Here is an 18353-nt window from a genome sequence, read left to right as displayed (position 1 = left end):
TAGAAGGATACATTCACACGAAATCTGAAAGTTCACAGAAGGGACTAGAAGAAAGAGATTTCAAAATATTTGTGATTGAAAGGATTAAATGCCATAAAAAGCTTCACTTGTGCAACATAAAGGGCCAGGTGTGTCATAAAGGTCTAAGTGCTTGATTTTTAAGAATGTTTTTCAAGGAGAGGTGAGATTTTAAAAGATAGTGTTCCAAATACATAGCTTCTGGTGGAGGAAAAAAGTTAACTAGGAACAAACAAGTACCTTTTGCTACCTAAGTGGTGCCAAGAAAAAGAAGGAAAAGGGAAAAGATTAGGATCCTATAAGACAAAACAAGCATATAATTGGGGACTCACAATTACTCCCTCTCAACAAAACAAACAATAGTGACAAATTAACCAAAAAAAATCCATTTCTGTCTCACTTTCCAACCCTCCCTCTCTCACTCTCACTTTCTCCACTCTGTTTGATTATGGTTTTGTTGTAATCAAATACCTAAAGTTGATTATTCTTTTCATTTTTCTCTATTAAAGCACTACAGGCACAAATGGTAGTACAGAATGGCTATGGACTTGGTGGATTCGTTTTCTTTCTGCCACTCTCGTTGCATGGTTTACATTAATACCATTGTCATGCTTTCCACACAATATGCCAGGTGACTATAAAATGTAATTTATTAAATTGGAGGATAGTAGTTTCTTCCACCATGGTTCTTATTCTCATAGAATGGCTATACTACATTTTTTATAAAATGGGTATGCCTCTCGCTGTAGTGGTTTGTCATAGAGATACAGTGTCAAGTGCTAGTGTTATTTAAGCAAATAAATCAGGATTACAGCCAAATATTACTGGATTTATGTACCAGAATGTCGTCTTCTTTTTATTTAGTTTTGAGACAGGGCCTTCCTCTGTCACTCAGGCTAAGTACAGTGGTATGATCACAGATCATTGCAGCCTCAAACTTCTGGGCTCAAGTCATCCTCCTGCCTCACCTCCAGAGTAGCTTGGACTACAGGTGCATGCCACCATGCTCAGCAAGTTTTTAAAATTTTTGCTTTTCTTTCTAGAGATAGAGTCTTGTTATGTTGCCCAGACTGTTCTTAAACTCCTGACCTTAAGCTATCCTTCCACCTTAGCTTCACAACACGTTGAGATTACAGGTGTAAGCCACCACAACTGGCCCAGAATTTCATTATAATTAGTGCATATTTTTGTTTCTCATTATTTCCTTTTAATAATGCTTTATATGTATAGTTCATACAGTGTCTTGAAAACTGAAGCATATTTAAATCTAGTTACCTAGCATTTAATGTATTGACTACCTTAGAATTGTTGTAAGATAAAATAATAACTGTTAAAATTTTCTTGGAAACACTGAAAAATACATCTAAAGTCAAAGAAATCAAATACTCTCCTGATTATAGTACGTTTCATTGGCACAAAATAGTTTTAGTTATATCCAAAGATTATTTCCTCATATTTTAGAGCAAATCAAGTGTGGCTAAATTTTAAAATAAATTAAAATTTTATTTACTCAGTCATAGGAACTACATTTCAAGTATTTAATAACCACGTGTAGACAGTGGCTACAGTATTGGACTGTGCAGATATGGAAAGTTTTCATTATTACAGAATGTTCTTCAGGACAACACTGTTTTAGAAGATTGTGTCTTTTAATTAATGAGATTGACTTTAGCTTGTTCAAAAATAACTCATTTGCCATTTCAGGATCAACTAAATGTATTAGGGTGTGTATGTATGTTTTATGTATGGGTTTTAGTTATTTGAATATGTCATAAGTTTTTTTACTTGTTTATATATAGGTTCAACACGGATAAAAGCTGCGAAACGTAAACAGCTTCATTGGTTTGACAGCAAACTTAAAGATCTGCAAGTTGGAACTAGTATCAAGGATTTATGTGCTGTTTTTTGGGTAAAGTAAAATAGTTTGCTTGAACAAGCCAACTAAGTTGACCTGTGTAATTTTCTAATAGTGAACTTATGAAAATACCCATAAAGGGTTCAATCTAAATCTGGGTGAGACTTTTGAAGTCTTTTAACTAACTTATTCACTTTACAGATAATAAAACATAGGGCTGGCTTTGCTAATAACTTGACTAGTGTCAGAGATTGGCACCAGATATTTTCCTTCCATTTCTTTTAGTTTTATATTATTTTGTGTTTATTTTTTCTCTGCAGAAATAAATAAGGCATTTAATGGGATGACATGTGTGTATCAACGTTATCTTTTTTATTATGTTTAAGTGACTCAGAACTCTAGAAGTTGAAAAATAGTCCCACAAATGTCATGTTTTGTGGAAAATATCTCAATATTAAATGAAGAAAATCTTTGTTTTTCTAAGTGAAACAAGGTCTACAATATAGACATTGTGGAGTTAAAAAACACCAACTTTTAAATAATGATTTGACTTTCCATTTGTTTTCTCTTCTGCTATTCATAACTTCATCCCTTCTGTTGTTTGCAGAATTGTATTTCTCATATACAGTTTTTATCAAGTCATTTCTCAGATTACTTGATAGATGAATTTCATACCTTTTAGTAGGACTTTGAAGATCCTTTGCAGTAGCATCCACTGAATTTTCTTATCCCATTTTCTTAGAATTTTAGCCCTGTCTCCTCTACATTCCAGCCACTTGGTCTTTCATGGAAACATTAGGTAATTTTATAGTCCTGTATTTTGGTAGATGCCAATCTCTGTATTTAAAATGTCGTTCTCTCTCTTCTCTATTATCAAAAAAACTCTTTGTCAAATCTTACCTTATATTCCCAGGCAAAATGAGTTTCTCCCTCCTTAATGCTTTCATTGATCTTTGTTATAACATAATGAGATATATATGTGTGTGTGTGTGTGTATTCTTTTTGTTATACTGGTTTAATCCTAAAACAAATGTATATGTTGTATAAAATCAGAAATATGTTTACTTGTTTCTATTCTGTGTTTATCTTTTAATCAAATCAAAAGCCATCCCTCCTAATTGGTTACATTTAATTCATATTTTTATTTAGCTTTAATTTTTATCAAAATATTACATGTATATATATTTTAACAATACAGAAGCCAATTAGTTATAATCTCTTTCATATTATTAAAAATTAACACACAATTATTAAAAACACTTCAAAAAATTTAAACATGAGTGTTTTAAAGTTTTTTTGTTTTAAGTTTACTGCCAGAAAGGAAAAAAAAAAAAGTCAATTCCAATTCTTCTTACTTGGAAATGGAGGATTTTATTATTATTATTGTTAGACAGGATATAAAATAATATAATGCCTGTAACAATCTTAGACTTCTGAATAACATCTATCTGAGTAGATAACTAGGTGATATCTGATTTCTTTTTAAAGTTTATCAGAAGGTGGAACTTTTAGAATTTCAGAGTGAGAAACGTGGAAAATCCTGACCTCCAAAATGTGGTGGTAAAAGTGGCAGAATTGTCACCAACTATTTTGAAACTCTGGAAATTAAGCAAAGGCATACAGTAAATTGAAAGCACTTATTCAAGTGTTCTTGAACATCGGTTAGAAGAGTAGGGTCTGTGGCATTTAAATTTGGGAATGCATCCATTGTCTTTTCTTCCCTCCCTACCCTCCATGTCTTGGTAACAGTGAAGGCTAATGGTCTTCCTGCCACTTGACGTGGTTGATCTAGTTTGGAGCTCCATGGAAAAGTCCTGGGGCATTTAGTTAGCAATTACAATATTAGTGGCAAATCTTTGGAAAAGACCGGCATCACAGCCACCGAAGGCAGCAATACTGGTTAGGGTAAACAGTAAACCAGCCAAAAATGTAAAATATACATCTGGCCAATGATACTGGGCTTTGAAAGCCTTAATATATTCATGGGGATCTGAAAGGCTTCCCACACTCAGGAGAGGTCAGAGATGGCCCCAGTTACCTGCTGGTTCCTGGCTGAGCACAAGTCCCTACATAAACAGAAAGTGAAAGTCAAAGCAGCCTGTAAACTGCCTGAAACTTGAATATGTGATCCAATCCATGTACAGATCCCCTTAGCAAAAATTGGAAGCCCTACTGACTCAAGACATTTAAGTAAAACCCCTGCCCAATTATTGGGTGGCCATCAAGGTATGCTGACCCTGGGCGACTCCTGGGAAGACAGGCTTAAAAATGAAGAAAATAATTAAAAATAGAACGGAGGCTTCAGTGGCTGCACACTCTCAGGGAGATAGAATTTATTTAATTAGTCCTGAAAAGTAATAAACAAAAGACAGAAAATAACAACAACGCAACTCCTGCGGGTGGAAGTCAGAATCCAGAAAAGCTACAACGTATTATTTGAAGTGTCCAGTTTTCAACAAAATCTCATGAAAAATGCAAAGAAAGAAGAACATGTGACTCATATAAAGAAAAAAGTCAGTACAAACTGTCTCTGAGGTCGCTCAGATGTTGGATGTAGTAAACAAAGACTTCATGTAAACTACTATCATAAGAATGTTAAAAAGAATTTTTAAAATGTTTGATTATTTTCCTTTTTTTTTTTTTTGAAACACGGTCTCACTCTGTCACCCAGGCTGGAATGTAGCAGCATGATCATGGCTCACTGCAACCTCAGTCTCCCTCAGTCTCCTGAGTAGCTGGGACTGTAGGTACACATCACCATACCCAGCTAATTTTTAAATTTTATGTAGAGAAATCTCACTGTGTTGCCCAGGCTGATCTTGAACTCGGCTTATGTGAGATATCTCTGATTTTAGATTAGGGAAAGAATTGCACAAAAAATTAGGGGAAATTACATAACCAACGTTTCCTTTTATCTTAATAAAAGAGTGGAAAATTGACTGGAAAATAAGAAAACTAAAAAGGAGTAGTTTGAGGAACTTAATTTGCTAAAGGCCAATTGTCTTTCCCTATTAATTCTATAGTTCTATCCCTCCTGGTTCATGACATTTGGTTTGGATCATTTTATTGAAATCCAATGGCTGTTTAGAAACTCTTGACACAAGGACTACTAGAAAATCCTTCCAACAAAGAAATCATGTATCACCATCATTATAAGACTTATTGACTAGGAGCTGGCTTAAACATACTTCTCCTGAGTGTCTAGGCATAGATTTTAAAAAAATAGTCTTTTCTTGTAATGAATTTTTATTAAAGTGAGACAGAAAATTAGCTATTTTTTGAATGGATTATCTACTTTTATCATGTTTCTTGCAGGTCATTATATTTTTTAAAACATTTTTTCAAAAAGGAAACGAAAGAGTTTATGAGAAATAGGAACACGTTCGCACTGTTGGTGGGACTGTAAACTAGTTCAACCATTGCGGAAAACAGTGGCGATTCCTCAAGGATCTAGAACTGGAAATACCATTTGACCCAGCCATCCCATTACTGGGTATATACCCAAAGGATTATAAATCATACTGCTATAAAGACACATGCACACATATGTTTATTGCAGCACTATTCACAATAGCAAAGACTTGGAATTAACCCAAATGTCCATAAGTGACAGACTGGATTAAGAAAATGTGGCACATATACACCATGGAATACTATGCAGCCATAAAAAAGGATGAGTTCGTGTCCTTTGTAGGGACATGGATGCAGCTGAAAACCATCATTCTCAGCAAACTATCGCAAGAACAGAAAACCAAACACCACAAGTTCTCACTCATAGGTGGGAATTGAACAATGAGATCACTTGGACTCAGGAAGCGGAACATCACACACGGGGGCCTATTGTGGGGTGGGGTGGGGGGAGGGGGAGGGGGGAGGGATAGCATTAGGAGATATACCTAATGTAAATGACGAGTTAATGGGTGCAGCACACCAACATGGCACATGTATACATATGTAACAAACCTGCGCGTTGTGCACATGTACCCTAGAACATAAAGTATAATTAAAAAAAAGAAAATGTCAGTAATTTTAATAGTTTTAAAGTAGATAAAAGAGATGCAAGTAAAATAAAATATAAAAGCTAAAACAAATACAAAATATTTAACGTTTTTATGAAGTTGTAATATCCACGAGGTTAAAAGTTATAAATGTAAAAGTAGTTGGAATTAGACTTTAAGAACAGAATGTAGAACAGAGGATAAGAACAAAAGCTACCTCTCTATAACTATAAGAATAAAATGGATTAGAAACGTTTAAAAAAGAATAAAAACATAAAGTTTGGAGGTTAGGAAAGGTCACGGAAAAGCAAAAAGCAAAAAAATAAAAAAGAAAAGAAAAATCCTGTATGGAATTTGGTGGTAAGGAATAAGATTTTATAGAGGAAAGCCTCCCTCTGTGTGGAACAGAGAGCTCAACCCTCTTATCCTTTTTCTTCATCTCACATGTAAGTTTCCTGCCTTATTAGAGGGACTATATATTTGCATAATAGGAGTCAGATGAACAAGGAAGTGTCAATGAATATTATGATATTAAAAATCTTGTCAACTGTAAAAGACAAAATGAATGTGAGCTATTATTGCTATGTGACTGTTAATTGTTGACAAAATAAATCAAAAAAGCTGTTGTCCAAATTATTTAGTCATCTTCCTATTGCTATCGTAGAAAGAAGAATCAATATAAATCCTATTTAAATAACACAATGTTCAAAACTCTATTAGAGAGTGCCCAGATGTCTGACTAGAAGCAGCTAGTGTATGCTACTTTCACGGAGAGGAGATAGAGTGGCAAATAAACACTAGGTTATCAACTGGCTTGTCCAGGAGGACACATTAGGATTCATATAGGAAGTAACATGACCCATGGAGAAGAGGGAAGCCTGAGACAGGACAGCTGCCCACCTGGGATTGGTGTAGAGCCATGGTAGGCTCCCCACGGAGGGGAAACAGCAAGTGAGTGAGAGCTCCCAGGGTCCCACACTTCTGCCACAGATCTTTGCAACCCTGGGCACAGGAGATTCCCCCAACCCACTCCATCCAGGGTCTCCAGACTGACATGGAGAGCTGCATGGAGCCTGTGAGAGCTGCTGTTCAGGCACGGGAAGAGCTGCTGTTCAGGCACATGCTAAATCCCGGGGCAGAGGACTCCTGCATACCCCTATGCTAGCAGCTGTGTTTCTGCCAATAAAGGAGGCCAGGTTCTCTTACAAGCCCCCAGGATAGGGGCCATATCCACAGTGCTGATAAGCAGATGAACTGAGGGCCTAGCCTCCACTACACCTTGCCAGACAAAGCCTACTGGTGTGGGATGCTAGCACAGCCAACCCACCTCTGCCTGAGTTCTCAGACTGGTAGCAGCTCTGTTTATCCTTGGGATGGGGCGCCCAGAGGTAACAGACAGGCCTGCCATTTTTGACACTCTGTTGCCCTCAGGCTCGATAGGGAGCAGTGAGCTTAAGAACTATTGCAGGCCTCCTGCGCAGTGAAGCTTCCTTATATAAAAGCGACCAGATTGTTTTCCACATGGAATCCTGCCCCTGTGACTTCTCGCTGGGCAGGGTCTTTCTGCATGGTCACCCTGCCCCAACCTGAGCCCTTCGGTTGATGATGGCTCTGCATTTCTCTGGGGAGGAAATTCCAGAGACAACTCACAGCCCCTCTGCCCTTGCTGCTGCAGTGGTACCACGGTTACTATCTTTGGGCTAGGAAAGAGATAAAGGGTCTGAGTGCTTTACTCACACCTCCAGCATGCCATGGCTGCCCTGTGGAGAAAAGGCCTGTCTTTCTTGCCTGTAAGCCCCCTGCCCACTACTAGGCAGGGCACCTCATCTTGGGCCTGCAACATAGCTGCTACACCTTGGGCTAATCATACCAATTGGCTACTGCTCTGTGTTTCTCTGGAGTGGAGCCCCAAGAGATTAGTGAAAGGCCCTCTGCCATTGCCACTGGCAAGATCCTTGCCCCCGGTGCCTCCAAGCCAGGGAGGGAAGAAAAAGCATGAGCTTGCCCCAGGGCTATGGTGCACAGCCCAGAAATGCCAAGCTGAGATCTGCAGCCAGTGCTTGTGGGAAAGGAGCCCACACTCTCAGAGCACTGAGAGAGCATGGCTGCCAATACAAGGAAATACAGAGGAGCCGCATGGCTGAGCAAGAGCCCACCTACAGGCCACGATGCTTAAGTGCCATCTACTGGATTGCAGCCCAAACTTCAACACCAAAAATACTTGGCTAATATATCCTGCTGTGAAACCAAGCACAGGAATTCTGTCACAAATAAAGATGCTGCACAAAGCCTTGGCCCCCTGAAAACATCCAGAAATGAAATCAATTGACTCTAGTCAAATTACACCATGGTTAAAGGAACATAGCCCACACACTCTTTTTACTTCCAAACAACTTCACTAGCTCCCCAGCAATGCTTATTCACAAGGATGAAATGGCTGAAATGACAGAATTCAGAATCTGCCTGGAAATGAAGATTTTAGATATTCAGAAGAATGCTGAAACCCATCCCAAGGAATATAAGGAATCCAGTAAAATGATGGAAGTGATGAAAGATGAAGTAGCAATTTTAAGAAAGAACCAAATCTAGATGATATAGCTGAAAAATTCACTACAAGAATTTCATAACATAATCTGGAGTATTATTGGTTGAGGAAAGAATCTCAGAGCTTGAAGACCAGTGGTTTGAATTAATTCAGACAAAAATGAAAAAGAATTTTACAAAATGAACAAAACCTCAAAGAAATATGAGGTTATGTTAATAGACCAAATCTATGACTCACTGGCATCCCTGAAAGACAGGGAGAAATAACAAGCAACTTGGAAAACATATTTGAGGATATTGTCCACAAAAATTTCCCCAATCTCACTAGGGAGGTCAATATAAAGATCTGGAAATTCAGAGTACCCTTGTGAGATATTATACAAGATAACTATCCCCAAGAGACATAGTTATCAGATCCTCCAAGGTCAATGCAAAATAAAAAACACTAAAGGCAGCTAAAGTGAAGGGAAAGGTCACGTACAAAGGGAACCCCATCAGGCTAACAGTAGACCTGTCAGCAGAAACTCTACAACCAGAAGAGACAGGGGGTCTATATTCAGGAATTTTAAAGAAAAGAAATTAGAACCAAGAATTTTATATCCAACCAAACTAAGTGTCATAAGCCAAGGAGAAATAAAATCCATTTTAGACAAGCAAATGCTAAGGGAATTTGTTACCAGCAGGCCTGCCTTAGAAGAAGTTCCTAAGGGGATGCTAAACGTGGAAACGAAACACCATTACTGACCACCACAAAAACACACTCAAGTACATAAACTATTGACACTATAAAGCAAATACACAATCAAGTCTACACAACAACCAGCTAACCACACAATGATAGGATCACATCCACACGTGTGAATATTAACCTTGAACAGAAATGGATTATAGCTCCCACTTAAAAGGCACAGACTGTCAAGTTGGATAATGAAGCAAGACCTAACTGTATGTTGTCTTCAAGAGACCCATCTCACACGCAAGGACACCTATAGGCTCAAAGTAAAAGGATGGAGAAATATCTATCAAGCAAATGGAAAGCAAAAAAGAGCAGGGATTGCTGTTCTTATTTCAGACAAAACCAACTTTAAACCAACAATAATCAAAAAGGACAAAGTAGGGCATTACATAATGATAAAGGGTACAATTCATCAAGAAGATCTAACTCCCCTAAATATATATGCAAACAACACTGGAATGCCCAGACTCATAAAAAAGAAGTTCTTAGAGACTTATGAAGAGACTTAGATAACTACACAATAATAGTGGGAGACTTCAACACCACACTGACAGTATTGGACAGATCACTGACGCAGAGCACTAACAAAGATATTTGGGACCTAAACTTGACACTTGACCAAATGTACCTAATGGACATCTATGGAATACTCCATCTAACCAAAACAAAATATACATTCTTCTCATCTGCACATGGTACATCCTCTAAAATTGACCACACAATCAGCCATAAAGCAATTCTTAACAAATTCAAATAAAATGAAATCATACCAACTGCACTGTCAAACAACAGTGCAATAAAAATAGAAATCGATATCAAGAAGATCTCTCAAAACCATACAATTACATGGAAATTAAACAATCTGCTCCTGAATGACTTTTGGGTAAACAATAAAATTAAGGCAGAAATCAAGAAATTCTTTGAAAATAATGAAAACAAAGATACAACATACCAGAATCTCTGGAACACAACTAAAGCATTGTTAAGAAGGAAGTTTATAGTGCCAAACACTCACATAAAAAAAGTTACAATATCTAAAATTAACAATCTAACATCACACCTAGGGAAACTTTAAAAACAAGAACAAACCAACTCCAAAAGTAGCAGAAGAAAAGAAGGAAACAAAATCAGAGCTGAACTGAACAAAACAAAGATGAGAAAAACCATAAAAAGATCAATGAAACAAAACGTTTGTTCTTAGAAAGAATAAATAAGATTGATAGACCATTAACTAGAAAAATAAAGAAGAAAAGAGACAAGATATAAATAAACACAATCAGAAATGACAAAGGGGAAATTACCACCAACCTCCCAGTTATACAAAAACCCTCAGAAACTATTACAAACACCGCTATGTACACAGACTAGAAAATCTGGAAGAAACGGATAAATTTCAGGAAGTATACAACCTCCTAAGATTGAACCAGGAAAAAAATGAAACCTTGAACAGACAAGTATTGAGATCCAAAATTGAATCAATTATATAAAAAAAAAAAACCAATGAACCAGAAAAGACTGCACGAGACAGATTCACAGCCAAATTCTACTAGACACATAAAGAACAGGTGATAACCAATCCTACTGAAACTAGTCTAAAAAAATCAAGGGGGAGGGACTCCTCCTTAACACATTCTATGAGGCCAAAATCATTCTGATACCAAAACCTGGCAGAGACACAAATGAAATAAGAATGCTTCAGGCCAATATCCCTGATGAACATAGATGCAAATATTCTCAACAAAATACTAGCAAACTGAATCCAGGTGCACATCAAAAAACGAAACCACCACAATTGAGTAGGCTTTATTTCTGGGATACGAGGTTGGTTCAACATACACAAATCACTAAACATGATTCACCACATAAACAGAACTAAAAACAAAAGCACATGATCATCTCAATAGATGCAGAAAATCCTTTTGATAAAGTTCAATATCCTTTTGGGTTAAAAACTTTCAACAGGGCTGGGCGTGGTGACTCACGCCTATAATCCCAGCACTTTGGGAGGCCGAGTTGGCGAATCACGAGGTCAGGAGTTTGAGACCAGTCTGGCCAACATGGTGAAACTCTGTCTCCACCAAAAATACAAAAAATTAGCAGGGCGTAGTGGTTGGTGCCTGTAATCCCAGTCACTCAGGAGACTGAGGCAGGAGAATCACTCGAACCCAGAAGGTAGAGGTTGCAGTGAGCCAAGATCACTTCACTGTACTCCAGCCCGGGCGACAGACTGAGACTCTGTCTCAAGGCAGAAAGAAAAAAAAAAAAAAAACTTTCAACAAACTAGGCATTTAAGGTACATATCTCAAAATAATAAGAGTCATCTATGACAAACCCATAACCAACATCATACTGAATGGGCAAAAGCTAGAAATATTCCCCTTTGAAAACTGGAACAAGACAAGGATGTCCTTTCTCACCACTCTTATTCAACGCAGTATTGGAAGTCCTGGCCAGAGCAATCAGACAAGAGAAAGAAATAAAGGGCATCCAAATAAGAAGAGAGGAAGTCAAACTGATTTTCTTTACAGATAATATAATACTATACCTAGAAAGCCCCATAGTATCTTCCCAGTGGCTCCTAGATTTCATAAACAACTTCAGGAAAGTTTCAGGATACAAAATCAGTGTACAGAAATCAGTAGCATTTCTCTGCACCAATAATGTCCAAGCTGAGAGCCAAATCAAGAATGCAATCCCATTCACGATAGCCACAAAAAGACTAAATACCTAGGAACACAACTAACCAGGATGTTGAAAGATCCATACAAGGAGAACTATAAAACGCTGCTGAAAGAAATCAAAGACAACACAAACAAACAGAAAAATATTCCATACTCATGAATAGGAAGAATCAATATAGTTAAAATGGCCATTCTGCCCCAAGCTATTTACAGATTTAATACTATTCCTAATAAACTATCAATGACATTTTTCACAGAATTAGTAAAAAAAAAAAAAAAAAAAAAAAAAAAATTCTAGAATTCATTTGGAACATCATCAACAACAAAAACCCTGAAGAGCAAAAGCAATCCTAAGCAAAAAGAGCAAAGCTGGAGGATGACACTACCCAACTTCAGAATATACTACAAGGCTCCTAAAACAACATGGTACTGGCACATAAACAGACATATAGACCAATGGAACAGAATAGAGAACACAGAAATAAAGATGCACACCTACAACCATCTGATCTTCAACAAAGCCACCGAAAACAAGCAATGGGCAAATTACTCCCTATTCAATAAATGATGCTGGAATAACTGGCTAGCTATATGTGGAATTGAAACTGGACCCCTACCTTTCACCATATAAAAAAATCAACTCAAGATGGATTAAAGATTTACATGTAAGATCTAAAGTATAAAAACCATAGAAGAAAATCTAGGAAATACCATTCTGGATGTTGGCCCAGGGAAAGACACCACCAAGACTCTGAAAGCAATCGTGACAAAAACAAAAATTGACAAGCGGGACTTAATTAAACTAACGTGTTCTGCACAGCAAAAGAAACTATCAACAGAGTACGCAGACAACCTACAGAATAGGAGAAAATATTTACAAACTGTACATCTGACAAAGGTCTATTAAGAACTCAAACAAATCAGCAAGCAAAGCAATCCCAAACAACCCCACTATAAAATGGGCAAAGGACATAAACAGACACTTTTTCAAAAATATCTTTTCAAACGAAAACATACATGTGGTCAACAAATATATGAAAAATGCTCAATGTCACTCATTATTAGGGAAAATCAAATCAAAACCACAATGAGATACCATTGCACAGCAGCAAAAGTGGCTATTTTAAAAAGTGAAAAAATTACAGATGCTGGTGTGGTTGCAGAGAAAAGGAACTCTTAAACACCACTAGAGGGAATATAAATTACTTCAGCCATTGTGGAAAGCAGTGTGGCAATTCCTCAAAGAAGTTAAAACAGAACTACTATTAGACCCAGCAATTCTATTACTGGATATAAACCCAAAGGAATGTAAATTGTTCTATCATAAAGACATATGCATGCGTAGTTCATAACAGTACTATTCACAACAGCAAAGACATGGAATCCACCTAGATGCTCATTAGTGGTGAAATGGATAAAGAAAATGGAGTATATATACACCATGGAATACTATGCTGCTATACAAAAATGAGATTTTAGTTTTCACTGGAACATGGAAAGAGGTGGAGGTTATTATCCTAAGCAAATTGACGCAAAAACAGAAAATAAAATCCCTCATGTCCTCACTTATAAGTGGGAGCTAAACAATGAGTACACATGGACACAAAGAAGGGAGCAATAGTCACTGGGGTCTATTTGAAGGTACAGGGTGAGAGATGGGTGAGCACTGAAAAAACCTACCTATTGAGTATTATTCTGATTATCTGAGTGACAAAATTTTCTGAAACTACACCCTCTTATGACATGCAATTTACCCATGTAACAAACCTAAAATGAAAGCCGAAAACAAAATGAAAGAAAACAAAATTATAGTTATCACTTGTATTTAGGTCAGAACATTTTGTAGTAGTTTTAGTCTCTGAATCATCTCCTAGGTGTGACTCTAAATAAACTGGTTTTTCTGAAAATAAAGGAGGTGAAATGCCAGCAGAGCTAGTCAACAAAAAATTTAAATTTGCAATTAGCAGCATTTTCTAAAGGAGATATTTTATTCTGATGGACAGGCTGATGAGCCATTACTTATTTTCCATGGCTAATTATGGGTATTTAGCATAAAGAATCAAAAACAGGTCAAATAAGAAGTTAAATTACACAGTAAAACAAAGACAGCAAACTGACTTGCTGGTCTCCTCTTTAACTTACATTTTCCTCCTTTTTGTCTCTAAGGAAAGGTCTTTTACTGGCAGAATCATTGTCTTCTGCCATGCAAACTTGATTAGGGTAGGCAGTAAATCAATGCTTGAAAGATAAAATTCTAGAATTAGTTGGAACACTATATGTCCCACCTTCAATGAACCCTGGTTGAGACTCTACAAACCCTTTCCTCCCTACAACATTCCACTGCTCTTATTTCCTCCTCATCATTTGTTTCTGACTTCTATTAGAGGACTATCCTGAACTTAAAACTACTTTTCTGCAGCCTTTATACCTTATACTTTATATATTTGCAGATCCTACTCTTATTTTAGACTCTTACTAAGTAAGCACATGTAGGAGTACCTACTCCTAGACCAGAATGAACCCCTTCTCACCTGGGAAAAAACCTTGGTTGTAGACAAATTCTGTGATTAACAAGGGCTACCTAATAGCCACAGTACTGCGAGATAGGGATGGTTGAATAGAACTGTCTGCTACTGTAAAACACTATTCTGATTTCTCCCTTTGTATATCAACATCTGTCAGAATTGAGCCTGAGTTCACTGCATAAAACTCTTTGTACATTTATTTGTATATCTATCTGGCTTTCACCTTTGCCTCTCATATTTATATCAAAGAAAAGAAATAAACTTTTAAAAATGCAGGAAATCCTGGGTATTTTATTGGAAGAGAATCCGTGGCATTCTTAATATTTGCTGTTCTCACAGTCCCTTTCAGAATACAGTGCCCAGAAATATTTCCTTGTGCATCAGTTACCATGCTGTGTATAATGTAGTCTAAATGTTTTAGTCAAAACTGTTATAGTTTTTGGCATCAGCACTTGAGCCCAATAAAGCATTTTTTAGATTACCCCTAAACCTGGGAAATGTCCTAATTTGAGAAAAATGTCCAGTAAGGACAGCTTGTTGAAGAGTGACTAATCTAGTCAATTCCTCTTTTGGGAGAAAGTATAAATAAGAGGAAGAGTGGGAAACTCAAACAACACAACTTTGATAAATTGACAGCAAAAGTAAAAGTACAAATGCCATTGAGAAAGAGAAGTAAATATGAAGAAAATAGTCACTAGCTAAAATAGACCTAGATGAATACACAATAAGGAAACAGAAGTAAGTTGAATATCTGGGTCTTTGAAGCAATTAAGACTTACTCTGAATGATGTCTCATTTCTTTTTTTCTTTCTTTTTTTGAGACGGAGTTGCACTCTGTCACCAGGCTGGAGTGCAGTGGCGCGATCTCGGCTCACTGCAACCTCTGCCGTCTGGGTTCACACCATTCTCCTGCCTCAGCCTCCCGAGTAGCTGGGACTACAGGTGCCCGCCACCACGCCTGGCTAATTTTTTGTATTTTTAGTAGAGACGAGGTTTCACAGTGTTAGCCAGGATTGTCTCCATCTCCTGACCTTGTGATCCGCCCTCCTTGACCTCTCAAAGTGCTGGGATTACAGGCATGAGCCACCGCGCCCGGCCTAATTTTTGTATTTTTAGTAGAGACGGGGTTTCTCTACCATGTTGGCCAGGCTGGTCTCGAACTCCGGACCTCGTGATCCACCCGCCTCGGCCTACCAAAGTGCTGGGATGACAGCCGTGAGCCACTGCGCCCAACCTGTTGTCTCATTTCTTTATGAATACTGAATTGTTTAGCTACTGAGAAAGTGTATTAGTTTTCTTACTTTTATGTTTAACCTTATGATAAATTGCATCAGTGGAATTAACAGTGTCTGTTCCTTTTAATCTAAAAGAGCTTAAACACAAAAATTATCTAGTGCAGTGATTCTGTGTGATTTCCAGACCAATAACGTCAACATCACGTGGGAATTTATTAGAAACGCAAATTTTCAGGCCCTACTCCAGACTCCAGATTCAGACATCTGGAATGGGAGCTGCGATCTGTGTTTTATACCACGCAGATAATTCAAGGCACGCTAAAGTTTGCGAACAACAAATCTCGTAATCCAGTGCAATCCTTTAATTGTATAAATTAAGAAATTAATGTATATTTTCACTGGACACTTGCTATGTGCCAGAAGTTGTATTAAACCACTACAAATATTCAATTCTCATAACCACTCAGAAAAATAGACATTATTGTTTCTATTTTACAGGAAGTGAACCAGTAATTTAAAGAGAATGAGTAATTTTTCCAAAAAAAAAAAAAAAAAAAATGCTATGCACACACATACTCAGACACACATATCTATTACTGGTGGCTTAACTGAGGCTAAGAGCATGAGAATAAGTGTTGTATTTGACTCTAAATCCAGAAATCTGCCTAGGGTAATATAATATTTCCTAAAAATGAGATACGGAGAAACTGTGATTTGCTTGTTGATGCTCCAAAAATCAGTTCCAGGGCCAAGATTAAAAACTAGATTTGTTTCTTATTCTGCCTGTTGCAGCTAGTACAGACCGATATTTTTATATAAAATCATAGAATATAGCTATAACTCTCATTAGGGTAGGTGTGCTTAATATTCAGTTCTCAATAATTATTTTAAAATAAATGAATAAATAACATTTGTGAATTAGAAGAACCTATGAAAAAAAGCTGTAATTCTCTAGTTAATATTCGAATCTACTACATAAAATAATAGAAAATAAAGGTAAAGTAAAAAACTATAGAATAAATAAAAATAATCACCTACACTTAAAATTAGATAATAAAGTAAAAAGTAATCACAAAACTCTAATTCAGAAATTTATTCAGAGATGCTAAAAATCTTCATGAAAAAATTAAAACTTTATACAACATTATTAAAGATGACTGGGATAAATTGATAGATAAACCATGATAATGTTTAAAATGACAATCTTCATACAGGTTAGTTTTTCCTTAAATAATCTATGAATCAAATGCAAGTATAATCAACACTACGGCAAAAAAAATTTTTTTTTAAGAAAATGAGAAACTGATTATAAAATTTGTATGTCAGAATAAGGGAAGGGATAGCTAAAATGAAACGCACTGGGCCAATTTCACTACAAAAACCACAGTAGTAAAAACACTGTAGCATTTCCTTAATAAAGATTAATAGATCAATGTAACAGAACTGAGAATTCAGCAACAGATTAAATATTATACATAAGAACTTGCTATGTGATAAAAGAGTCACTGCAAAGATAATTGTTCAGTAGATGTGATAGCCAATTTGGCTATTTATGAAAAAATGACCATGGATTTCTACCTCATATTATGTACAAAGGTAATTTCCAGGTTAATAAAATGTGATTAGATAAAACACAGTTCATGTTAAAAATGAAAGAAATACCTTTGTGGCATAGACGTGGGAAAATGTCAAGCAAGATTGCAATAGTATTAAATATGAATTCGAACTTTATGGATTAGATATATCAGGTCAAGGATTTCTGTTCTGTGAAAGAAACTGTAGACCACATTAATAGATGGGTGACAGATATCTAAATCCAAGTGATTAATGTTTAGAATTAACAAGGAATTTTTAGAAAATCTACCCCCGAATTTCAGGAAGCCTAACAGATAGAAAGAGCCAGTTCATGCACACAAAAAGAATCCCAAATAGCTAAAAATTGTGTAAAGAAAGTTTCAATTAGATTTGAAATTAGAGAAATAGGAAATAAAGCATAGCGGTACTACTTTATACTTGTTACCATGGCAACATTTTGGAAGCCAGCTAATAATATCAAGTGTTTGTGATTATTTGAGGTATACTAGTTATCTACTGCTGCATAATAAACTACCCTATAACTTAGTAGCTTAAAACAATATAAAATATATTTTGCTCATGAAAATGCAATTTGGACAGGACTTGTCCTTCTCAACTATACTTGGGGTCAACTAGAGCAGCAGTCCCCAAAATTTTTGGCACCAGGGACCAGTTTTGTGGAAAACATTTTTTCCAGGGTGGAGGCGCTGGTTTTGGGATGATTCAAACTCATGGCCTTTATTGTGCACTTTATTTCTATTTATTATTACATACTCACCATAATGTAGAATCAGTGGGAGCCCTGAACTTGTTTTCCTGCCACTAGACCATCCCATCTGGGGGTGATGGGAGACAGTGAAAGATAAACAGGTATTAGATTCTCATTGGGATCGCACAACCTAAATCCCTCGCATGTGCAGTTCACAATAGGGTTTGTGCTCCTTCGAGAATGTAATGCCGCTGCTGATCTAACAGGAGGCAGAGCGCAGCTTGGCTCCCTCGCCTGCCACTCACCTCCTGCTGCACGGTTTGTTTCCTAACAGGCCATGGATCAGACTCTTACTCTTTCTACAGAGGCTGGGAATCCCTGAGCTAGAGTGATCAAAGTCTGGAGAATGGAACCATCTGAAGGTGTGTTTGCTCTATAGTTTTTTGATACTGTCTGTTTGCTAGAATACCCACACAT

The 18353-nt window shown here is 36.8% G+C and overlaps 1 protein-coding gene across 1 annotated transcript in view; it reads left to right on the top strand.

Annotated features, from left to right (window-relative positions):
* SLCO6A1 (solute carrier organic anion transporter family member 6A1) overlaps positions 1-18353 on the top strand; it is a 140454-nt gene that overhangs the window by 49529 nt on the left and 72572 nt on the right. The window contains exons 5-6 of the mRNA XM_025389405.1: positions 528-649; positions 1818-1927. Coding sequence (XP_025245190.1) covers positions 528-649; positions 1818-1927 — 232 coding nt within the window. The remainder of the gene's footprint in view (positions 1-527; positions 650-1817; positions 1928-18353) is intronic.

The sequence above is a fragment of the Theropithecus gelada genome, chromosome 6, assembly GCF_003255815.1.
Source record: "Theropithecus gelada isolate Dixy chromosome 6, Tgel_1.0, whole genome shotgun sequence".
NCBI lineage: Eukaryota > Metazoa > Chordata > Mammalia > Primates > Cercopithecidae > Theropithecus > Theropithecus gelada.
The sequence above is the reverse complement of the archived record's forward strand: the minus strand, read 5'-3'. Positions and strand labels throughout refer to the sequence as shown.